This window comes from Apteryx mantelli, chromosome 8 (genome assembly GCF_036417845.1).
Source record: "Apteryx mantelli isolate bAptMan1 chromosome 8, bAptMan1.hap1, whole genome shotgun sequence".
Taxonomy (NCBI): Eukaryota; Metazoa; Chordata; class Aves; order Apterygiformes; family Apterygidae; genus Apteryx; species Apteryx mantelli.
In genome coordinates this window covers 17,054,092-17,079,735 of record NC_089985.1, presented here as the reverse complement: position 1 = coordinate 17,079,735, position 25,644 = coordinate 17,054,092, and the positions used below count along the sequence as shown (strand labels likewise).

At 36.4% G+C, this 25,644-nt stretch overlaps 1 protein-coding gene across 2 annotated transcripts in view; it reads right to left on the bottom strand.

The window, feature by feature from the left end:
• Positions 1-12,766: 12,766 nt before the first annotated feature.
• Positions 12,767-25,644, bottom strand: part of NEK7 (NIMA related kinase 7) — a 73,126-nt gene continuing 60,248 nt past the window's right edge. For both annotated transcript variants that reach the window (XM_067300778.1, XM_013961266.2), the window contains exons 9-10: positions 22,268-22,381; positions 12,767-15,381 (exon numbers count right to left, since the gene is read on the bottom strand). In XM_067300778.1, coding sequence (XP_067156879.1) covers positions 15,271-15,381; positions 22,268-22,381 — 225 coding nt within the window. In that variant the 3' untranslated portion in view covers positions 12,767-15,270. The remainder of the gene's footprint in view (positions 15,382-22,267; positions 22,382-25,644) is intronic.

The window sequence follows — 25,644 nt, the reverse complement described above, 5'->3', positions numbered from 1 at the left end:
CTGGAACTTTTAATACATAAAGTGTTATGGAAATGTAACCAAACATGCAGTTATCTTTGCTGGCAACAGTAAAATGTCCTGAACAAAATCACTGCCTGGTTCCTCATTTGTTCTTGAAGTTAAATGCTGAATCAAAGAAAAATATACATGTTATACAGTCACAGAACAATCCTTCATTTTTGTACAGTCCACATCTACCAACAAAATTGTCTCTCAAAATCAGCATCTGCCATGCTCTGCAGTGAATACTAATCGACAGACAAAATACAGAGAAAGGAGCAAGTTCACCAGATAGCAGCCAAATTACAGTAATAATTTCAAAAGGTGTCATCCTTTGGGTAACTGTTTTACTTGTAATGCTGTACAAGTACTCCTCATTAAGAGCGTTTGCTTAAGACATAATCTTATCCTATATCGAGCACTACTTGACATCTCCACGCAGACAAATTTTTCACTCAATCTTGCAAACTGTGGCTTCTCAACTTTCTTGGTAACCGTCACACGCAAGTGTAAGTTCTATAACACATCCTTTGTGATCCACGCAAGTAACAAAACCTGCTTGATACAGGAGGTTCCTAGTTCAGCTTAGGTGTAACTGGGACTGCAGCTAAGCAGTTCTCAGTGTTACCAGATTTTCAGAAGAGAAAGGGATTTTTAATGTCCCACTAGGAAGATGGGGAAAGAAATCACAAAAGCAGTATCAGCCTCAAATCACAGCAGAAGCACAAAAGAAAGCACATTACTAGAATAAGAGACATACAAGGCTACCAAGCCAGATGCTGTGAGAAGAATGTAATACTGAAAGATTCTCAAAGCAAGGAAAACCACAGCAGAACTGAGCAAAGGTAAGAGCTAAGCATGGTGTGAAATGTAGGATCTCACAGAAACCGAGATTACTAAAGGCCAGAAGCACTGTAGGAACTGGCTACACTCTAGAAAAAGAGCACAAACCAGAGATGGGAATAGATCACAAGAAGAGGGCAGAAGCAGGGAGTTTTGCATGCAGCTCCAAAGCTGCTGGACTCCTCTAGGACTCCTGTTTACTAACACAATTTCTAAGACGTACTGCTATGAAGCTGATACACATGAGGGTAACATGTACTATGCAAGCTACACAGAAGAATGAAACTGAGATGTAATTAGGGCCAACCTATACACTCAGGGTTGTTAAAGATGAAACGTGATCCATGTTTTTCACACCGAGCAGCAGACCAGGCTTTTCAATAACAATCGGTGATTTTTCAGATATCCAGTTCTAAAGCATCTAAAGGAGTATGTTAGGCACATAATAAATGCTCAGTACTTGTGAATAATCCAGTCCCTCTAAGGTGCATAAAGATGGGCATCCACAGGCATCATGGGCATCAACATGTTTATCTATCTGGCATAACAGATATTCCCATATCATACATCTTTAAGACTCTTAGCTAGTTTAGAAATATAAATAAGAGGTACCATCGTGATAGAAATAGCACCTGCTCCATTCTTCTTTTGTAACTAGTAGGAAAAATAAATTAGCACGAATAACTGGAGAGAGGTGTACAGGATACAAATAAGTCCAAAGTAATGATTTACTGTGTTTTTTTAATACAGTTCCGAATGCAGAAGGCTCTTGCACAAGTGGGTGCCACAGCCAAGAACTCCTATAAAAAAAGCCAACTAACTCCTATAAAAAAGACCTCCTGCTTTTGCTGTCAAAGTTTTTAACTACTGGCCAGCAGTATCACTATTTTAACTGTATGCTCTGTTATGGTTATACATCACTGCATTACAGCTATAAGAAAAGAATATTTTAATCAGTGACGGTTGATCTTATGAAAAAAAACTAAGTATAAGACATGAAAAATTATCACAGCTTTAACACTATTACCTGAGTAACAGAAAAGTGAGTATGATCTGGAATGCAGATAACAGATTGCCATGATGACACGTTTACATTGAACACGCTTCTCACCTGCTGCTTTTGGTACCAGGCAAAGATCTTCCATGGCACGTGCTCCTCAGCTAGATTTTCTCACTCTTTTCGGTAAGATTGGCAATACACAGCATACAAATGAGTTGACCACAATGAAGTAGGCCATAGGCTCAGTCATTCAGTAATAAATACTAGCACATCAGCAAGTTAACCTAAAAGCAAAAGTTACCTTGCTTTCAACACAACGTATCACCAGGTAATAGTGTGGTTATAGGCTACATGACCAGAGTAGTTGCCATAGGGTCAGTTCATGCCATAGCCTCCCTCAGAATTACCTGTTCAAACATCTGTATGCTTGTACGCAAATGACGACATCAACAGTACAGAAGGACTGACCTACAAATCCACTATACCTTAATACAGCTGAACAGACAGAGCTCAGAAATACCACTAATATTTATTTACAACTTGACAAAATATTACACAGAACAGAATAACCACAGATAAAAGGATGCAATGTTTCCTCATGCAGTCATCATATTAGTTTGATTCTTTACTCAAATTTTTTATAAATATGTATTTTAAACAAAAATACCCTCTAGACTATTATAACACTTCCGTAGTATGACAATTATTTAAAAGCATTTTCAAACGAAGCAAGTAAATGCTTCCTATTTATATCCTGTAGCAGAGCAAAAATTATTCTGATATACCTCCAGCAGAGCACAGTCATTGTAGGGTAGATGTAAATTATTTTAAGGGAATACAAGATCTCCAAGGACATTTTCATCGATTAAATGTCAGGAATGAAATATTGCATTTCAACTTTATTTTCACTTTTTAGTCCTAACTAAGACAATTATTGAGAAGTCTGAAAAATGCAATTGATTTTACTGCAATTTCAATGGGAGACACTTTAGGCAGCTGAATAAAAGGAATTTATATTTTAAATTATTATATAAGTTATGAATTTATGAAGAGTTGTAACACTGATCATACTTTAAATTTATGAAAGAACTACAGAATTTCCAGTTTAAAAGGAAATTTTGTTCTAGGACTGCATTTAAAGCACAGAACTTTACACTCAGTTATTGTGAAAGTGAACACAGTTATGATCTATGCTTTTTATTGTGGTAGCTTCATGATCCTATACAAAGGCAGAGATTAAAAATCAGGAGTGATAAAAGAGCCCAAGTTCCAACAAGAGCTCCACTGAGTTGGCAAAAGTTACACATTTGGAAGTTGCACATTTACTGCAGGTAAGTCTCTGCCAGTGCTCCAAATTAACATGCAAAGCAACATACCATGAAAGCTTATTTAATCAGATTATGGACTATACTCAGTAAACAGGATATTCACATATAGATACACCACTTAGTATGATGGGATTCTGATAATGATTACAGCACTTGGATAATACTATAGTAATAAAGTTTTAATATGTCTAATTTAAATTTCTTAGAAAAAGGAAACATAAATCATTAATCGCAAAATATATGCAATGTTCTTATAGCACACAGTATTAGAATGCTTTAAGTTGTCCTTGTAAAAGCTTGCAGAAGTTTGAGAGCTATCGATGCTGTTTAAAGAGGACATTCAAGCAAAGACTGAAGACAAGAATGTGGCCTCTGTAAAAGGCAGTATGTTCCATTTCACATGAATGTCATCTGTTTCTGTCCACAGGAGACCACTATCATCAACTTGAGCACTCAGAGAAGAAAGAGAAAGCCATTTTCAAATGAAATACAATTTTATGAACAGATTAGGTATCATAAACATGTTCTTAAGTTTTCCTGTTTTAATAATGAAAGTGTTATAGTTCACAATAATAATCACCCTTTTGTATCATAACAGTTTTAAAAGTTGATAGCTCTTCAAATACTACATTGATGCACTTCTTTTGATTTGATTCATTGATTTCACTTCTTGAAATTTTCTGAGTCCTGAAGGAAGATCAATATTATAGCAAGAGAATACTAAAGAAAGATATGGGTCAACTACATGATCTTTTGCCCTCATCAGATTGGGATTTGATTTCCAGGGCTACTAGCTGGAGCTGACAATTCAAATTGAACTGCCCACTACTTCTAAAAACTCCAGGCAAGCAGGTCATTTCTTCCAATTGGTTTCCCCAGAGAAAAGTAAGAGCTGGGGGAAGAAATACTGTGGCCCAGTACCCCGTGCTAGCTGCCGGATCAATGGCCAGGGTCAGCAGCGTTCTCTTTAATGATGTTCGAACCAGCGCCAGCCCTGCTAACGGCCACAGTTACCACCGATACCCACACACAGGAAACAGGTTACTGGAAAGACCAAGTAATTGCCTCATTTTGCAGTATGAGGAATTTTTAAAGGTATGCATAGGATCAGCCCTTAGATTTTAAACAAAGAAAACACGTTCACGTTCATAACAGTGTAACATGACAGTCAGAGACAGCTAGTAGCAAGCCCATCTGGGGGACTGCAGATCAATTTATAAGCCTTTCCTCTGCAGAAGCATGCAGTATTTTGTAAGCCTTGCTACAGTGCACATGTGTATTATATATATAAAATATACACACACACACACATGTACGGAATAATATTTTTTATATATATAATTTTAAGGCAAGAAGTGTTTGTCAAACTGAGAGAAAAATCTAACACTGAACTTCCTATTCATACACGTACCTGTGTAGAGCTAAAAGACAAAGCCATAAAAACAACCAGTTATTTCTTTACTGGGTGGGGAATCAATGGCATTTCAAATAATCTTATTTGCAAAAAAAACAATGTGCTTTTCTTTGTATTTGGGACAGCTTTTGTACTGTCTAAATGATACGATGGTATTAAGACTGGGACAAATTAGCACAGTTCTGTGAATTAGCACTGTTCCAGTAAAGCTGATAAAGTCACTGATTAACATACACAAGTGTTCTTTCTCCATCTTTTTCTTCTGTAAACAAACAAGCAAGACCTTTAAAAAATAACAACCAACAAGCAACAAAAACACAGCACAGGAAAACACAAAAACAAGACAAGAGCTCCCCTTGTCCTATTTCTATTGCACGCTGACCAAGTCGTTAAGTCATCTCCACATCCATATAAGCTCTGGAGTGAAACACAGCTAAATTAGGGAAACATGATGACTGTACACAGTTCTTTAAATTACTTTAATTATTATTTCTGAATATTCCATGCAAACTACCTAGAAAATCTCTTCTACCTGAGTCAGGATTTTTCAGGTATTTTCAGTCAATCCATGTTTAGCTCCCAAATGCATGTTACAGAATTCCCAGCTTAAGGAAAAAGGACAAGAAGCCTTTCCTTTGAACTGTGAACTGTTTTCAGCCTTGTGTAGTTGTAGAGACCCATATTTCCAAAGCCTGTCACACAGACTACAGAATTACACGGGCTTACCACACTAATACTTTGACTCCTTTCCCTCAGCAAGTCCACTAAAACTTTTAAGGTGGTCCTCAAAAAGTTGTCTTATGTCCGTCTAGCATAGTTTCTGCCCTGGAGAAATCCTCTTCCAGCTGCAGGAGGAACCATTACAGTTGTTCAGACTGTATCTGAGCAGGAAGTCCTTCTTTTGAGGGGCTGAAACAAGTGCAACTGTACTGGGCTCTTCCTACACTTCTGAAAACAAACACTGAATTCAGTTTCCTCTTTTCCAGGGAAGAAAAGTACAACAGGAAGAACTGTAGTCACTGTGTCAGGTCACAGCATGGAGAAGTTACAACTTTAAAATAATTATGTGTGTTAGAAACAAAGACAACAAAAAGCATTATTGCTAAGAACGCATAATGAATCCTTCAAAATTAAATTACCTTTAAAGGTGTTCTTCCTCGTCAGTGAAAGCTCTGAACCATCCACAACTCCTTTCTTTCCTATTTTTGAAACTTATGACTTCTATTAGGGCATCAGAAATGAACCAAATCAGAAGAAATTTCACCATGGTAAATTTGATGTACATAAGAGATTGGTATTTACGTAGCACCTGCTAATTTTCCTCTTTCCAAATTATATGCCTATTGCTCCCTAACAAAAAGCACAGAAAAGAACTTTCTGGATATCCCATCCAGCTACCTCAAAACATCTCCACCAGGGCTCCACAGAGTCCAAGGTGCTGACTTGGGGGTTGACCTGCTGGAAAGCAGCTCTGCAGAGAAGGACCTGGGAGTGCTGGTGGACACCAAGTTGAGCATGAGCCAGCAACGTGCCCTTGTGGCCAAGAAGGCCAATAGTATGCTGGGGTGCATCAGGAAGAGTGTTGCCAGCAGGTCGAGGGAGGTGATTCTCCCCCTCTACTCAGCCCTGGTGAGGCCACATCTGGAGTACTGCGTCCAGTTCTGGGCTCCCCAGTACAAGAGGGATGTGGCACTACTGGAGCAAGTCCAGCGTAGGGCTACAAAGATGATTAGGGGACTGAAGCATCTCTCTTATGAGGAAAGACTGAGAGAGCTGGGCCTGTTTAGCCTGGAGAAGAGAAGGCTGAGAGGAGATCTTATCAACATGTACAAGTATCTGAAGGGAGGGTGTCGAGAGGATGGGACCAGACTCTTTTCAGTGGTGCCGAGCGACAGGACGAGAGGCAACGGGCACAAACTGAAACACAGACAATTCCATCTGAACATGAGGAAAAACTTCTTCACTGTGAGGGTGACAGAGCACTGGAACAGGTTGCCCCGAGAGGTGGTGGAGTCTCCTTCTCTGGAGATATTCAAAACGCACCTGGATGCAATCCTGTGCAATGTGCTCTAGGTGACCCTGCTTGAGCAGGGGGGTTGGACTAGATGATCTCCAGAGGTCCCTTCCAACCTCAGCGATTCTGTGATTCTGTGAATCTTTTAGTCATATTTTTAATTTGCTTCCAAGAGGTTTATGGCCAGAAATTTTGAACTTTAGTTTCTTGTTTAACACCTGGGAAAATTTACCCAAATGAATGGTTACTCTGAAAACTCCCCCCCCCAAAAAAAAATTCATTTTTCCTTTCAAATCTCAGTTTTGATAAAACTCTCTAGTCAACTTTCCACCAGCACATGAGAGTTTAAAAATAGAGTTCCTACAATCACCAATTATTCAGACTCAGGCCGGCTTCCTCCCCTCCCTGGTGGTAAGCTGCCTCCTTTGAGGGATGCTCCAGAAGACAGAAACGCAAAGTTACATTCAGGATCTTGACTCCTCTGATTCACCAACGTGGGCAGAGCTGTACTCTGCCAGGAAATGTCTAGTAGATTAGAAGGCAACCACTGCGAACCTCCACATCATAAAAATCACAGAACTTTTAAACCAAGTTTTACTGCCAAAATTTTATTTTACACTCAAGTAGCAAATGAATATAGTGTACGTGTAGAACAGGATACAGAAGTACTACATGAACATATACATTTGTCTTTAGCAATTGTTTCAGAAAATAAAACATCTTAAGTTCTTTGTTTATTTCAATATTTGACTTACCTTTTTTGTAACAAAGAAACAATGGTCATAATTTGAAACCAAGCAGGTTCTGATGAAACACAGGAGAAAAAATTTGCTATGAGGATGGCTAAGCATCAGAACAGGTTGCCCAGAAAGGCTGCAGGATCTCCACCTTTGCAGGTTTTCAAGATCCAATTGGTAGAAGCCCTGAGCCTCCTGGTCCGAATTCAGTGTTGACGCTATCTGAGCAGGTGGTTGGACTAGAGACCTCTTCCAAGGTCCCTTCCAACCTGAATTATTCTACGACTTAAACAATCAGCAGCCAAATACAAGTAAATCAACTAGACCTTCCCTTCTGTCCCCTCTCCCAACCAAATCTTACCAGAAAATGCAATACTCTTCTTTAATGATCATCTTTAGAATGGTCCTGCATTACTGAAAGCAACTGAAGTGCACAGAAGAGTACCAATGCTATATATTTAAAGTCAAACAAAGAGCTTTTGCATAGTTCAAAATTCCATTTGTTCAGCAATCACACATTTTTAATACCAAATGTGTAATGAGTAATAAATGACTGTATAATGACACCAAAGATCTTCCTAGCCATTTTTTAAATGGGAGATTTCCTATTCACACTGAGAAAAGACACCACAGGAGCATAAAATAGTGTCAAGATATTACTTATTTTCCAAGTTTCTATTAGCCCTGGCTGTGCTGTGCCCCCAGCAGATGCCCCAAGGAAGGCACAGAATGAGCATCTAGAAGGTGGAGAGGAAGCAGGGACTCCCAGAACATCTCTACACTATTTTGGGGACCATGTCTGTCTAATCTGAGGTCTCTTTCTATTGCTAGGATTTAAACGAGAAACAAGTGAAACTATCAGGAAGAACACAACGTACCTCATTTCTTTTTATTTCCATATTAAAAGAAGATTTCTATTAGACAGAAGGTGAAAGGCCTTCATGCATCATTAAGGCAGTTGAAGAACAAACTCAATGTTGGTAGGACACTATACAAACTGACTACAAAGAATAAAAGCAAAACTTGAAAACATTTAAAAAAGATTTTGCTTTGTTCTCACAGGCAACTGATCCTCTAAAAGAAAAGAGCTATTCTGATGCAAATAAATAGTGATTAAATGTGTGTATACATACACACCCACACCCATACTGAATTTGACATTCAGGTCACTATCCTACAGACTAAAAAAACAAACTTCTTAGCTTTATGGAAAATTAATAATACATCCTGTGCTTCTCAATCTCAATACACATTTAAGTATATAAATACTACAAGTAGTCAGAGGGCAGATAATCTGATCAACAGTGAGTCTATACAAACATATAGTCTAAGTCTGAAAGCCTATTACAACTGGAAAGGCAAACAGCACATCTGCATAGAAAACAATGCAGCGCACTGCAGACATATCCAGTTTGGCTTTAAATTAGGGCTGTGTGGATGTAGCATAGCACAGAACTCAATTCTAGACCTATAGGGCAAATAAACATTTGGCTCTTCCTAAGTCAGTACTGCTGCAAGCACACAAGCTGTCTGCTTTCTAGCTGGCTTAATTGTATCTACACTACCATGAAGTGTAATATAGTATATCTTCAGTTAAACGAGACTGAGGACAGCAAATAAGAGAAACAGGTCTAATTGTGGGACAGTTACAAAGAGTAGCATTGTGCTGAGCACTCACTTTAGATCCAGCCAATGAAGCTCTTAAGTACATCCTTAACTTTAAGCAGAGGTAAACAAAAACTGAATATGGTAAATATATAAAGAAATGAAGGGCAAGAATGTTATATCTGAAGCTGTAGGAAATAGTAAATCAAGGAGCAATTGAAGGAATTTTGATTTAAAGTACTTGGTGGAATAAGAGCTACTACAGCTCTGTAGTCCTAAAATAACATCCAATTGGTAGGATTGAAGTGTCTTAAAAAAACAAAAAAATCTGTAATTTGGTGGAGCTCCTTCTTCGGAGCCTGAAACAGCTAAAGCCCCAAGACTGTACTTTAGTCCTGTCAATTTGGATACCTTGAAGGAAGGAAAGAAGTCAAAATGACATAGAGGTTAAAGTAGTCAAGATAAAAGATAAGAAAGAAGCACATGGATAGTGAAGAGGACTGGAATCTGATATTACTTAAGCAAAAAAACCCTCACACTTCATGAGACATTTGATAGGCAGGTGTGGGGAAAAAAATGTCAAAGATAGAAAGGTTGTGGCCCTGGAACATACAGAGGCAGGTAAAATTGTCAGAGATGTTAGAAAAAATTAAAGGAAGTTAGGAATAAAAATTAGATCTCTGAATCAACAGGTCTAAGATGGTGGCTGGATATCCAAGAAATCATCTGTAGATGGAACTGTGGGAGAACCAAACTGGGGAAGAAAGTACTAGATTTTTGTGGCATCCAGAATAAAGCCAAAACCTTGAAAACAAAATGGAGAGAGGAATGGGAGGGTTCAGGCACAGGAAATATATGGGGATACTAAATGAGGAATAAAGGGCAAAGTATTATCGGAGAACCAGTTAAAATAATGGATGCCACCCCCTTCAAGAAATGGGAAAAACAAAAACATGGTTGCAAGTGAAAGAAATGAAGAAAGACAGAACATGAAATTAAAAGAATTTAAAGAGGAAGAAGTCATTCAGGAAAGGAGTGACAGATGCACAAAAGATGATACAGAAATAAAAGGGGCAAACTAACAGTTAAGAGGTAGAGGGACCTACTTCAGAAGCCAACACTGAGATAGTAGAACCATTTTTTTTAAATAGAAGGAAAGATCTTGCCATGTAATATTAGGTTTGGTTTGAAGATACCTTTTGAATAAAGAATGGGTGGAGAACTAAAATGAAAGGCAAACCTGGAAGCAAGCTCAATGAGAAAAAAAAAAGTGGGATAAAAGTGGTTTAAAAATCTGTTTGGAGGGAGAATTAAAACAGGCAAGGCAGAGCTGAGCCTAAAGCTGCATTGCGCTGACATACTCTTCAGAGTTACTCAGAAAGGCAGGAATGAAAATTCCAAAATTACAAGCAAAGATGTCTGGGGAGACAACAGAGACAGGACAGTGCAAGAAGTGACCAAAGAAACCACATATAGAGAAGAGGATAGAGATGAAAATAAAGACCAGGGAGTCAGAAGAAGCGAGGCCAATGAAGGAAGCAGGCAGCTGAGAAAAGTAAAGGAGTCAGAAAGGTTAATAGACTGGAGATCCCAAAAGGAGTGAGTGACAGGGTGGAGGAGAGAGAAAGACAGATATGCTGAAAGAGAGCAGGTAGTGATCAGAGAGAGGGAATTTAGAAATGAGAGATAATAAAGAGAACAGTATTTAGTAAAGACAAGGTCATGGAAGTGATTGAGGCAGCAAGAAAGCCTGTCTAAAGCTAGAAATCAAAGAAGGTGGTTGGAAAAAGAATGAAGGACAATAGAGTAGTTATCAGAACAAAAAAATAGGGGTTACCCATGATGAAGAATAAAATTTGAGAAGGCAGGAATGTGCAAAGTTTAGCAAAGTCCCAAAGAAAGAAACAGTAGTCAGAAATGCAAACTAATGGTCACTAGGTAAAGGTCATGGGAAGGAAAACTAGACACAGAAGACTTCAAAGCAGGAGGACTGTGGAAGAGACATCAGAAAGATGAAGCACAGGCAACAGGAGACAGGAGTGGCAGGAGTGCAGTAGTGAATATGAAAGGGAAGCAATTAAACAAAAAAAAGAAGAAAGAAGGTTCAGGAAAAGGTGTAAACTTTGAAAAAGAACCTTAAGAATTCACACCTGAATGATGTTTGGAAACATAAGTAACAAATCATTGGGCATGGCTGATACCTGTATCTCCCACATTCTTGAAGTTGCTACTTTTGCTGGATGATCTTGGCAGAAAGGTTTAGTAATTCACCCAGACCAAACCACAGATCAGATATTCAAAAGATCAGCACTCGCTTACTAGATGATGTGGGGATCTGGAGGGACTGGAAAAAACTTTGGACTGTTAAAGAATAGTAACGAAAAAGCTAGTGATTTGTACTCTGCTGCCCAGCACCTTTATTTCCCAATTAAATTACCTCTCCACAAATCAAGACCTTCACTGACTCTTCCTCACATCAGTCTTTGGCTCCTAGAGCCACGAGTACCCGACACGGCACCTGCCACCAGCGTTCGAATGCAGCCCATCTCGCTGCACAACAGCTGAGACAGACTGGGTGGATGGGTTGTTAAAAGAAACATCACCGCAATTTTGGGTCCTATTCAGAGATACCCAGGAACCACTGGAGTAACAAGCCTGTCTTCTGTTTCCAAGCCTCTGTCAAGAATTTCATTCTTTATGCCTTTCTTAATCATGAGCATGAATAAAACACCAGCCTTCTCCAACACTTCTAATACTGTTCTTCATCCTTCTGTATATTGGCATGTTTTTAAAGTTTTTGCTCATTACAAAAATGACACATACTTCTATTGCTTGCTCACAGAGTTGGTAGCTGGATCATTAGAATACACAGAACAGGAAAAAAAATACATTAGCCTGTGCTACCAAAACAGTAGAATACAAAAAGTCTAAAAAGTGCGCTGAGCAGAGAAGTTCTTTATATATACACCCTACCGATTCCTATTTATTCACTGTGTGTAAAACAGGTTCACTAAGAATTACTAGAATTCCATAAAAAGCACAAGGGTCACGAGTTCACAGGACTGGGGCAATAATGGGAGGGGTTTTTTTTCCATGCTTTTCAGATTATTTTCATACTGCTTGAAAATAACTTTAGATTCTGTTTTTAAATATTAGTCATAAAAACTCTTTTGGGTTAAATGTTAATATATCTAATGTAGTCTTTTTAGATATAATTTTTGACATATAGTATGAAAAAGATTTTTTAAATGTACTTTCTTTTGTGACAGGCAATAAAACTCACCTATAATCAACTACTGGAAGCAGTAAACTGCCCACAAGATAGGTAGCATCTACTGTAACACATACATCTGCAATAAGAAAAGTTTGAGAAAATATAATAGAAGCACTATCATTTTTACATTATATTTAATATCTGTATGTTTTATTTCTAGTAGGCTACTGCACAGCAGGGGAGCCTTCAAGACTCAAGACAAAGGTTTTAAGTAATGTCATTCAAAGCACAAAGTTCATTATTTCATGAGGCAAGTTAATACTGTAGGACTACTGAAATAAAAGGAGAAGCTGGTCAGACATTCAGGATAGAAATGTAACATTCATTTTAAAGAAAATAAACATGTAATGCCATAAGCTTAAAATAAATAGTGCCAAATACCACCATCAACATATGAAAATTAGAATGGTGTTTTGTAAAAGAAAATATTTTATAGAAGTATAGCAGAAATGAAAGTATTATAACAGACATCATCATTTTCATATGTTACTAGGTAATTTACTTGAAGAATAGATTCTACAATCCCCAGTTATTTAAGTAATTCTATTAACCCTTATGGGGCACTCAATTACCAGGGTCGGTACCAGAGTCACCTGTACCACTTGTTTTAGAGTGGTTTTAAAATAGGAACAACTACCTCTTTTACTCAGCAAAAGATTAACCATCAATACTAAAAAAAACCCAACAACAACAAAAAAAACCCACAACGCTGAAGTAGGTACATTTGTTAACTCATCATGATGTCTTTACTCAAATTGTCCTTCCAAGAAGGGGAGGGGGGAGGATCTGTTCTTGGTTTCTTTGAGGAAAAATGCTAGCACTAATACATAATGCCAGATGGAAGTAATCTAGTTGTGTTTGGGTTTTTCAGTGATGTTTAAATATTCTACTTCATTTCAGAAAAGAATGGCTTGAGTACATGTGCATATTAAGAGCTAATTCTGGCAGTCAAGCAAGTACTGCACTGTTGTCTTTTCCAATAAAAACCATTTCACTTTGTTATATGAACTATTGTTACAGAACATAACTGTCATTTTTTTAAATCAGTGGTTGAAAAAAAAAAAAAAAATCAATTAAAAAAAAAAGTTGCTAGACCCAAACCAAGCCATTAATCCTTCCAGGTCTCTTAAATACTTCATTTCCATAAGTTGTCCCACTGAAGTCCTAAAAGAATAAATTCAGTATATACAGCAGCCAGAGTTTTGGAAAACTAAGGATTCATTCCACAAAATTCTGAAACAAAAATACAAAAAAAAAAAAAAAAAAAAAAAAAAAAAAAAAAGTAGGAGGATCTGGTATATTCACTATTTTAAAACTCCTGTACTTTGCCAAACAGAATTTCCTTACTACTTCTAATTAAAAAAAAAAAAAAAAAAATTAAACCCTGACCAAGCTTGAAATTTGTCTATAAAAACCACAGTTGGATTTTTTTTTTTTTGGAGCATTATGTCAAATCAAAAGAATTGGTCTAGGACACAGGTATATGGCTGTATTCTGTTCATTATACAATATTATGTTGTCTTTAAAATTAAAGTCACACAAAAAAAATTGAGTGTGCAGGACTGACTATATAGAATCCTTATGTACACATACATACTGCAGCTTTTCTTGAATCAACCTCATCTTACCTATATAAAGAAAAGATTTAACTGACCTTAAAAGCTTCTTAGCAGTTTCACTGGTAACAATTCTGTGTTCTGACAACTTTGTATATTCTCAAAAAATTTGTCTTGAAATTCAAGAAATTTCAGTCAAACTCAATTATAGCATATTGTTAAGAAAAAAAGGTGTCTTGTTCTTAACATTACTTAAACTTTAAACTTTACTTAAAATATTACTTAAACATATTCAAAAGGGTATTAGGTTTTAACCAAAATATTGTGAATTTCCTTTTCAACTAATCAAGTATTGGTAAAATATTTTGCATATAATATTTACTTCCCAAATGAAGGAGTGGCAACTTTCTTTTAAAAATAAAAGCTAAAATTTACTTGTGCTAAATATAAAACTACTTCTCAGGATACACACAGTATATAAAATCAGATATTTACGAAGAATACATTTGTATTATTGTACACAAAATTCCCCCAAAGTTTCTGAATTATAAAAGCATTTTTAAAATTTAAATATAGTACTGTAAGATTATTCAATTTTAAATACAAAAATCTACAGTGACATATACATAAATAGTTGGGAAGTTGTAACTTAAACATTGCACCTTTTAAATTGGATCTTCTCATACATGCAAGCCTCAAAGACTCCTTATTTGCTGCAAAAAGCATCTGCATGTCTTTAGCATTTAACTACGTAGACTCCTATCGCCACAGGGCAGTGTTGCACGAGTCTTGAAAACGATCCGATTGCAGAATCAACACCTTAAATTTTCCCCTCAAATCTCCAACAAACTTTTAATGTGCATTATGCCAGAATAACAAAATGAAAAGGGATGTTACAAAAATTTCAGTGTGTGACAGTTTTTCCCAGTAACTCTTTTCTCATCACACTTAGCAAGCATGGAACTACGCAGATCAGCCTCCTCTCATGTTGAGAGCTGCAACTACAATTCAGTATAAAGTACAGTAACGTTCTACAATTATGCCCCTTTTAGAACAAAGATTAAAATAATAAATTTAACTGTGCTGATTCACACTTTCCATAAATTATTAAAAATGTGAGAGATTCAGAAATTTGTTTCTGAATAATAAGCCTAATGTCCGTATCATGTGCAAAAGTGCAACTGTGTTTTAGAACTAAGGTCCAACTGAATACAATTTCGTTATTAAAGAAAAATACACTTGAACTCATTTTACATGGAAAACAATGGTTCCTGGTAAAGTTATGCTTTACATATTTCAACCTGTTTTAAAACTGCAAGTTGGTAAAAAATACAAAAAATAAACAGAAAACAAAGCTTGTATGTAAATTGGTCTACAATTCAAAGCACGACAATAAGCTTCAAATAATTACATTTCTGTAACACACAAAGAAAAAGGTGGGATGATCTATTTAAAATACTTGAATATTTCTGTTCTTTTCTTCATGATCTGATGTCCATTTAGCTGCTCGCAGTGTGTGCATGCATACGTTTCGCTACATCATAGACATAGGTTACGTCTGGTCGCTTCTCTGGATCCGGGTTGATGCACATATTAACTAATTGTCGCAGCTAGGAAAGGAAAATACGTGTAAGAAAGCCAACAATTCTGTCAAGCAGTATTTGTGCATTCTCAAATTCAAATTAGTAAGACTGGCAAAAATTAACCAAGCAGCAGTTCTGCATACACACACATACACACTCAACACCCTCTCAAAACACATCGCACCCAGAGTTTTATACAAGCATATATGCAACATACTCCTATGATTTTTGTATTTTGTGTTGTTGTCTAGAAAAGCAGAGAAAGAGATTTAGGTTCTAATCCTTTAAATATACAACTTCAGACATGCATTCATCATAAATCATTTCCATGACGATTCCTTTGTTTTATGGACAGCTATGACATCAAACCCTGGCCTAGGTCTTTTCAGCCTAGAAGGCTGAAATGAGCATGGAGAAGATAAATAGGGGCCTTTTGTTCATTCTGTGCGAACACAAGAGCTAGACAGCAACAAATGAAATTACTGTGTGACAGGGTCCAAAGAGAGACAGTGATTCCTTGTATGATGCAAAGTTAATCTGCAGAACCTCCTGCTGCTGGAAGCTAAAAAAAGTAAACGGATCCAAAAAGGAACCAGACAAGTTAAACACACTGAAGGCTATTTAATATGAAGATTCCACCTCTGACTTAGGAAATCTCTGAACTGCTGGAACTTAGGAAAGTATTTTGGGGAAATATTGCATTATGTTGGCCCTGTTCTTCCATTTGCCCACTATCAGAGACAGGATACTGGACGAAGTAGTCTTTAGTCTATGTTCCAGTATTGTTCTTAGGATTAAGGCCTTAAAATTTTTTTCTTTATAGAAAGAAACACATAATTAACAAACATGTTGAAGAACACCCCTATCTGGGAATAAACAATCACTATGACTAGAAAGTACTATATTTCCACAAACACCATATTTTACTTGGTCTTTTACAGTTCCCAAGTTCAGCAGAGGTAATCCAGAAGTAACCGTTCAGATACTTCTCATTACTTTCAGAAACTGTCAGAACAGTTACAGGTTTTGCTTCCTCCCTTGAGATGCTTCAGGTGACATTAGAGCTCAGCGTAGTCTGGATAACTTTCCGGTGGGGCAGGCTCCACATCTATTTTACACTGTGCACACTTCCTAAGCAGTTTACAATGTGCAATACACTTCCTTCTTGATGGCTTATTAAAATGTTTGCCATCTTTCTAAAGAGTAACTTACCAACTGTAAGAAGCTCTTCCTTTATGCTTTTTAATAGTTTGCTCAGACCTCCTGGATGTCTTTATAGTATTAAAAATAAACTTGCAATCTACCCTTTTCTGGCAAGGTGTCAAATTTGGTTCAGCCTCCCTCCTAATACTATTAGGTATGATTATTGAAAAAAAAGCTGTAATTACTGCAACAAACAGAGCAATCTCATCAACATGGTTATTCAAAGGCAAAATAAACTGCATATTCAAATTTGCCATCAGAGAGTTCACTTCCTGCTTTTTATTAAAAGAACAATATGCATTTTTAAGTTATAATTATACTCCTTTAGTTTTTCAGAAGATGAATTTAAATGCACTGGATTAAGAAATTCAAAAGTGAAGAAGGGAACATTATACACCACTGGTTAAAACTCTGTTCACTTACCCTTGCCCAAACATTCAAAATTGTATACAATGTGCAGGTTTTTCACATTTAACAATACAAAAATTATGTCACTACAACATTCTTCCTCTTAGCAAAGGAGTTAAGTATTATTATTTCTGAAGGTAGTGGTCAGATTGCTGGATTAGAGAGAGAAACAAATTAAATTGAAATAATCTGTAATAGACTTGCTATGTGAATCTTAATCACGGAGTTTTACAAAAATCTTATTGCTTCTGGCAGCCATAAACAAAAGACAGGAGAAACTATCAACTCTATCATTTGGAGAAAAGAATACTGGAAATCATGAACTATTGTAAAAAGTAAAAATCATTTTGCTTTGCATATTTGTATTACACATTGGTAATCTCACATAGACTAAGCAGGTGGGACACAGATTAAGCAGCAGACACAATACAGCAGCTTGCTGTGCAATAGCTCAGACTGCCTGCATGGCAAACAGGAAAGACTGAAGAAATCCAAAAACCCTAATCCTGAAATCAGACTCAACTAAGTAAACATTTTGTAAAGGGAATACAGACATAATTTATCCAGAGAACGTGACACCAAATCTTGTGAATAAGTATACTTGTATCTTCATCTATGACGAGTTCTGTCTGTTCAGCAGAACGGCATACAGTAAGTCTTAACAAAGACCGTGAAGGCCTGAAACCTCTGAATCTGTCATTGGAGGAGAGGGAAACAGAGCACTCCCCCAAACACTTTTTTATTTTTTAATTAGCTGTATGTCAATAACTTTACTATAGGTAGTACAATGAACATAGATCTTCAAAAGATTTGCCTGTGAAAAGCATAAGAAGCCTTCTTTATCTCCAATAGGCTACCTTATGGCTTTTCAATGCTGGCTTGTGGTTGACTGGTTTTGTTTTTCAAGCTGAACTTTTCCATCTAAAAATCAGTTTTAGACTCAAACTGTTTTAAGTCATTAAAACACAATGTCTTCCCTCAGAGTTACTTTTGTTATTTGTGTTACAGCATATTCAATTCAAAGCTTTAAAAATGGCAATGGAGATTCATTTCTTAGGAAGGCACTTTAGAAAAAAATGGCACCATTATTCAGAAGTGCACATAGGGCTTTAGGCTTTACTAATTTTTGCAAGTACATTTGGGGGAGGGAAAAGAAAAAAAACAGCTACATGGTGTCATGACTGGTTGCATTTGGCAACTTTTTTTTTTTTTAAACTCTAACAAAAATGCCCATGTAGCTACTATTGTTTAGATGGAAGAAAGGATTTACAAGAATATGTTAATAGTAAGGGACAATCACTGAATCAGTGTACTTCAAAATTCTCAACATAATGCAAGAGGTGAGCTCAGTTACTGATGAACCTTCACTAATACTTTAATTAAATAAGCAATACAGTCACAGACCTCTTTTGACTAACAATATTTAAATGCTGGTTGCTGCTGACACTGCTAAATCTGTCTCCCCCTCCCAATCCAGAATTTCTGCTGTAGGGCAAGAAAGCTCAGCTGATTATGCCTGAAACACTGGGCAATGGTGGGGCAGATTCTCAAATAATTTCAAAATCCTGGAGCTCTTTTGAGCCTTGTCATTGAACAGCAAACCTTTGGGATAAACTGAAGTAATTTTTCTACACAGGATGAAAACAACAGTTACACAGGAACATAGAAATCTTTTAGGACTGAGACTGGGACCATCCTGGATGCTAATACTTGATTACAGTACTTTTTTTTTTTTTTTTAACCTCCTACAGGAATATCCATTTCAATAAATCTGAAATCTCTTTGTCAACTTCTCTAATATTGATAAAATTTCAGATGACCCAGAAGAGCCTGATAGTATCATGGGAAGTGGCACTGCAAATCTGAAGTCAGACTACAGTTAGAGATACAGTAATTTTTTATTATCTGGCATAAACTGGCCAATAGGCAGAACAGACTTATAGCTGAGCAGGAGGGACCTCCTGTTGCATCCCCAAGCTGGAAACTTCTTTGGCTGCTTATTGTTCTTAACCTCCTCTGTGCACTTCGCACAATGACTGTCTTTAGCCTGGAGCTTAGCCTGATGCAGGAGCAGCGGGACACACCTCCTTTAACTTTAGCAGGTTTTTCAGCTACGAAATAAATAATTATCTCTCAAGTCAGGAGGAGGCAGGGGAGAAAGGCTAGAAACTATGACAGGCAAGTGCTCTGCATTGTTAGCCAGCTGAAAAAGAAGAAATTTTCATATAGAAAATTTTGGATGAGAAAACATGTTCTTACTCTGAGTAGGAGACTTCCTCAAAGCCCTTTCTCAGTGCTGGCAGGAACACTGGCAAGTAACACTGTAATTCTAGACCTGCTGGCTCTTTCGGCCTTCATATCGGGAGAGGAGGCTGCCTACGGACTTGGGAGGAAAAGCACCTCAATCAGGGATGAAGTTCTTCAGTCTTCCCTATCACAAAAACAACACGATACCAATATTGGCTAATAGGATTTTAAGAGGACTGACTGGGGGTAGGGATGGGGAGGGAGCTCCAACTTTAAGCTTCCTAAAGGAGAAGAGTTTTCAGTAAATGCTGAGCACTCACTCTGAATACCAGGGCTTCTTAAGGAACATTCAAAAATTAAGATACCCACGGCTGTTAAACATTTGAAAGTCTTGGCTTGTCACTGTGGTGCTGAAGCAAGTTTGTGTAATGGTCAGCACTGTAGAATATTAGGATTTCTAATCAAAGGCATGTATTAGAAAAATGTATCCATCCATCTGTCTTAAGCTGCATCTTTCTGTCACGTTGTTGTGGAACAACACAAATATGATACATTATTAAAAAGTTAGTCTTAGAGGGATTTCAAAATTTCAAAATGATATAAATGCCATTATCTTAAAACACCTTAAAAATTATTTACAGAAAGTTTCTCTAAAAAGCATGTCTTATATTTTGTAATCAAAGCATTGATCAGAAGACACAGAGATCAATGCTCAGCAAAATTATTCTTTCAGCAAATTCATTGTTACAGAATATAAAGCAGGTTTTACTGTTCAGTGATCCCTGAACTTTACTGCTCACCAAGTGTGCTTCCGTCCTGGTTAAAGGTTTGATACATAAATTTCTAGTACAGATGAAATGCTTAGGACATTATCGTAATATGACAGATAATGCTTGTCTGTTTGGTTGTTTTTTTTCCAGCAGTTTAAAGTCAGCACAGTATTTTTCGTACAAGTCAAAAAGCATGTTTCAGTGAAACAATTAATGAACATACCTGTATTTCATGTGTATTTAGCAGATACAAATCTTCATGTCAGAACAAAAAAATTTTACTATTACATGTCTATTAATCCCATATATAGTCCAGTTGATTACTCCTGTTAAGTAACTACATCCACAGTTGTAAGTCACATCACCAGCTCTCATTAAGTTGCAAAATAGACACAAGACAAGTTGTTTTAGAAACAACTGATTCATCCAAATTACAGGAGTACCTGTCCGCTTCGAAGAGAAGGAAATGTAATATGTTGTGCTATGCATCTGTTTTTGAAACTAGAAACTATATAGAGGTAAGTAGAAGGTGGCATCTCTCTTCCTACCCGAACTCTAAGACCTTCTGTCTGGGCCAGACTTTGATATTTGCCCCTTGGCTGAGAAGCCGCATATCCAACTTCACACTTAACTGCAGCGAAGTAGCCCTGCAGGCAGGCCAACTTCAACGAACCACTAGTGGTATCATCATTAAAATCCTGCTGAAGGTCACCATGGTAACCGCCTGCTGAGGCTTCACTGCTGCACTCAGCATCTCCTAATCAGCTACCATGTGAAATGCAAATTCAGACAGTCTGAAAATTAGTCAAGAAGAATAGAGGATGAGGATGCAGATATGTGAAATATTCATGCGCTTCATGGAAAAAGGAAGACAGCATGAATGACACAACAAAGAACGGCCCCTGACACCCCTGCTATCATTTTGCATTATTGTTCACACCCTACTGTATTTCTAGGCCCCCAGTTCTGAAGTTGGTTATATGAACTGCCATATTTATCGTCTACAATAAATAATAATTAAAATAGCTGAGGTAAAATGACTAATTGGAAAACTCAAAGAGATATATTGCACAAATTACACAATAGATCATCATTTCATCCTTTGTAAATCATTGAATTATCTAAGTCCAGTTTTTGTTTCATAAAAGGGGAAAAACTGGCACTGTAAATACAACAAAACAAAACACTGGGCAGTAATCTTTTATTAATAGTCCTATCACTGTCTTTGAATGCAAAAAGAGTCAAGGTTCAGAATTACAACCCCTATCCTAGAAGCAAAATTGCACAACACCTGGTGTTTATTAAAAGTATTTCAGTGATCATGTTTATTATCATGTTTTCAAAGTAATCTTTAATTCATGTAGACTGAATTCAATTAGAATTGGTTACTAGCGTCTGTTCTTTGGTTTACAGCTTCTATCAGTTTGCCCTGTTCTTTTCTAAGCGGGAAAGTATTTCAAAACTGGCATTCTGGAACATGAAGAAGCAAGCATTTATATTTTTTCACCCCATTACACTGGTTAAGAAAAATATTTAGTTTCTTTTATTTTATTTAGTTTCCTTTCACTTTACAGTTTTAAAAAAAGCAAGTAACCCCTTCCCCCCCCCTCCCGCTTTTGACAGTAAAGAGCTATTAATAGCACCAGCTTAAAACAAACACTGTCGGGATACACATACTGAGTATACTGCTCAAATTCATCTGTATTATGTTTTTCTATATTTCTCTGAAATTTCTTATTAGAGTGGGCATGAACCACTCTTTTTTGCAAAACTACAGCTACTGTTCAATTGTATTGAACAGTACATCGTAGTTTTATAATGCAGACAAATGGGAATTAACAATTCATTTTTACTATTAAGTTACATTAGATCTATTTTAATGCTAGTCTCTAGAGAAGAGAGGCTAGTGTACTAATTTATGGTGCAACATAAATTTGTATAGTTGTGCTTTTAGAAAACCATAATATAGATGTAAGACTCAATCCCATAATGACATGCAGTACATATCATTGTGCATTCTGGGAAAGCCACTGCATTTTGTCATACTTGCAAGGAAGATCAATGAAATTAAGAAGCTAACGGCATGAGGTTACCAGCATTATTTCAAAAAAATCTTACATCATGCGAGAGAGCTGTTTTGAGACAAACATTTGAGCAAGTTCAAGCAAACACTTATGGGGATAATCTTCAAATCACATAAAATCACACAAGTTCGTTCACTTCATTGGAAGTGTACCAGCTTAAATAAAACAAGGACCTGGCCTACGAAAAGGAATATTACTTACTTCCTCTGAATAGTGATCTGAAGGGAGAGGTGGATAGTCGCACTGCTCTATCTTCTTGCACAGGGAGTACAAGTTCATTTTATCACCATAAAAGGGACTCTGCAGTGCAGCCATCTGTTAAAGAAAATATACATTTTTCTTTTGTGCTTTTAAATAGACCTGTTTTGCCATAAAATCTGCTATACTAGCAAGTCAAAAGTGATTTTTAATGACTTTTGTTCACTGCTCAGTTTGATCGAAGTGCTAAAACAACAGTTCTGAAACTATTAATATAACCAGTTTGTGAACTTATTCTGTGTGACACAGTAGTACCTGTGAGAATCCTCATATCACATTTGAATTGTACACCAGAACACTACTTTACTTGATTTTTCTTCATACTCATTAATAGTTTCAGCTGTTGCTGTGAGTGTGGGGGGTCCTTGTAGCACTGAGGAAGATGAAAAGAAAGAAAAAACAAAAAAAACAAAACACACACACAAGGTTTTTCTCTAAAGACCTTTCGGAAAAAAGTGTATCATTTACCCGAAAACATTAGTTGATCTAAAGCAATAGCCTATGGTGAAAATGCTGGATAACATAGATTTTGTAACCTTCTTCTGCTATTACACTAAACTTTGACACAGTTGGGTTTTTTTTGTTTTTTTTTAATAAGGAAAGCTGCAAGGAACATAAGTTCATCAATACTTCCAAAAAACAAAAACAAACAACCCCCACTCATGATTCAGTATGTTATTCCAAAACACTTCAAAAAAATTAATATTATATCCTGAAACTTCATTAGCAGTGCAAAACTCAGCTGGCATTTGTAACTATAATTCCCAACTGTAATAAAAATTATCTGGTGGAAAACACTTAAATAAATGATCAACTTAAAAATGGTATTAGTAAACCTATGCTTTATTTCCAGACAATGTTACAATTTGACATTTCAGGTGGAAACAAGTGCTATGGTTAGCAGGATTACAAATTTAAAAATTCATTTTAAAATCGCTCCATTCTGTTCAAAGGCTTTCCAAGTCTTTGAACCGCAGCAGCACGAAGGCTGCCTTGAGTGCAATGCTGCCCCAAAGTCAGTCACCCTTTTCTACATGTGCTAATAAGTTTGATTTTGGAAGGACAATGTGTACATTCCCCAGACAGGCAGAGTGTGTGTGAAACACGCTAGTCCATGCTGTGCTACTCAGTGAGCTTCAACAGGGACAGGACAAGCTGAAAATGGCTCTCATCTGTCTTGTGGTCCTCCACATATCACTTTAACTCTTTCATGCCCAAGCACTGACATTATAGGGAAAGATATAGGAAAAAAATTACCAACATTCTAAAATACATTTACTTTATACCCGATAAAATGCTCTCAAATAGTTCAGTACTATTTTTTTATATTAACTTCAAATAAGAATTATTTTAAAGATCCCAAATTAATACTACAGTTCTGTCCACAAATTCTAGAACTGTACCACCAAAATAATGTTAGGGTTTTGGGGTTTTTTTGTTTTGTTTTTTTTCTTTTAAATGTACATGACATTGTCTCTTACCTTAAAAAGAATGTTAAAAATGCAGGCTAAAGACCAAAAAAAGAAGAAAAAAAATCAACTGCAGAGTCTGTATGCATGCAAAAATTCAAAATAAATGCACAGATACTGATTTCGTACTCTAGGTGTTCATTAAAAAGTACTTTTGTTTGAATGCTGCAGAGTGTTAAAAAAAATTCTGAATGTCCCCTAAGGAGTTAAAACAGGAATACTATATTTTCATGCATCTCCTGCTTTGACAGATGAAAAATGTCAACTGTCCTGTTTTTATTTTCAAGCTTTTGCACTATTCATCTGGTTCATTAGTGCATCTCGCTGCTGCCCCTGACAGCTGCTCGCCCTCTCCTCCCAGCAGCTGAATTTTTCAGGCTAATTTGATCCTCCACACTGAGACGATCGCTAGAATGATTGACTTGCTCCCTGACCTCCAGGGTCTGACTTTCCTGATTAGTATTCTGGGGGTGTCTGCGGGACGAAAGCCCACTGTCTGTCTTCAGGGCTGGTGGCAGCTCGCACTCTCGCTCTCTTTTTATTTTTTTTTCTTTTCTTTTTTTTTTTTTGAACTGTAAGCCACCAACCTACAACCCTGTAAGGATGCAATTGCTACGCTGAACAATAAAAGGAAATGTGTAAAACCTACTTTTCCATGTAAAGGTCCATGTAGCAAAAGCACAGCATCTTGATTTTAATTAGTAAAGTCTACTTTGTTGCATATCAATTAAAACTCCAGTAGTAGTGTTTTTGAGGTTTCAGAAATATCTGAGGCTCTGAAAAGCAGACTTCAAAATACACTTTTAAAAATCTTAGTGACCATGTCACTAAGCATTGAATAAACTGTAGAATAGATAAGCAATAATAATTAAAAAAAAACCCCATAAATTATAGCAAATTAGTTTAAACTTTAATTAAAACATAACTGAGAAGAGCTTAATGGCAATTAGGCATGCATTGAAAAGTGATAAACATGCCACAGCTTTTCCCCAATTAAGTTGGAGAGAATACAGAGCACATATTAACATGAAATCGATACAATAAAACATGTTAAAATGCAGGTAATGCACATAACATGTATAACAAAAAGACACCCAGCACAAAACAGCACTGATAATAAACACACCAATGTCATAGTCCAAGCATGGCTTGAAGAACCTTAAGCAACCTCTTTAATTTTTTTTTTTTTTTAAATGAGAAAAACGCTAAGCATATATTTTGAGTTTACTATACCTAAAATTTCAAAATTATGCCTCAGTGATCAAAAAAGGGCTGGTAAATTAGCAAGTTAGCAAAACAGAATAAATGCACCCCCAAAAAGTTAAAATCTGTAGTTGAAGACATTGCAGTATATGAAAATTAAAGACGACATTTCAACAATAAGAATCCTAATAATTGTTCTGTTCTTACAATAAGAAAAAAAAAAAAAACACACAGTAAGAGTATTTAAAAGTGCTGTGATAATCACTGGAATGAAGATATTCAGCCACTTAAAATTTTCCACACTGTTAAAGAAAAATTCAAAATTCAGATACAATTTTTAATATCATATATGCAGCATTAAAGTAGCAAGCTCAAAATAATTTTTTTTTTTTAGAAGAAAAATAACTATTATTGAGATCCATCTGGCAATCTTAATTCATAACATGGAAGAAAAGTTAATCTTAAAATATAGTGTTTATTTTATATATTAATTACTTATTTAAGGTTTTTGTTTGTTTTGAGATAAAAACAATACTCAAGAAAACCAGCAAGGGGAGGAAAAAAAGGCAGTAATATTGAAATACCCTCATCCACTGGTGATATTTGCTATCTTTAGGTTTCTACTTGCGCAAGCATGTAAAGTAGAAC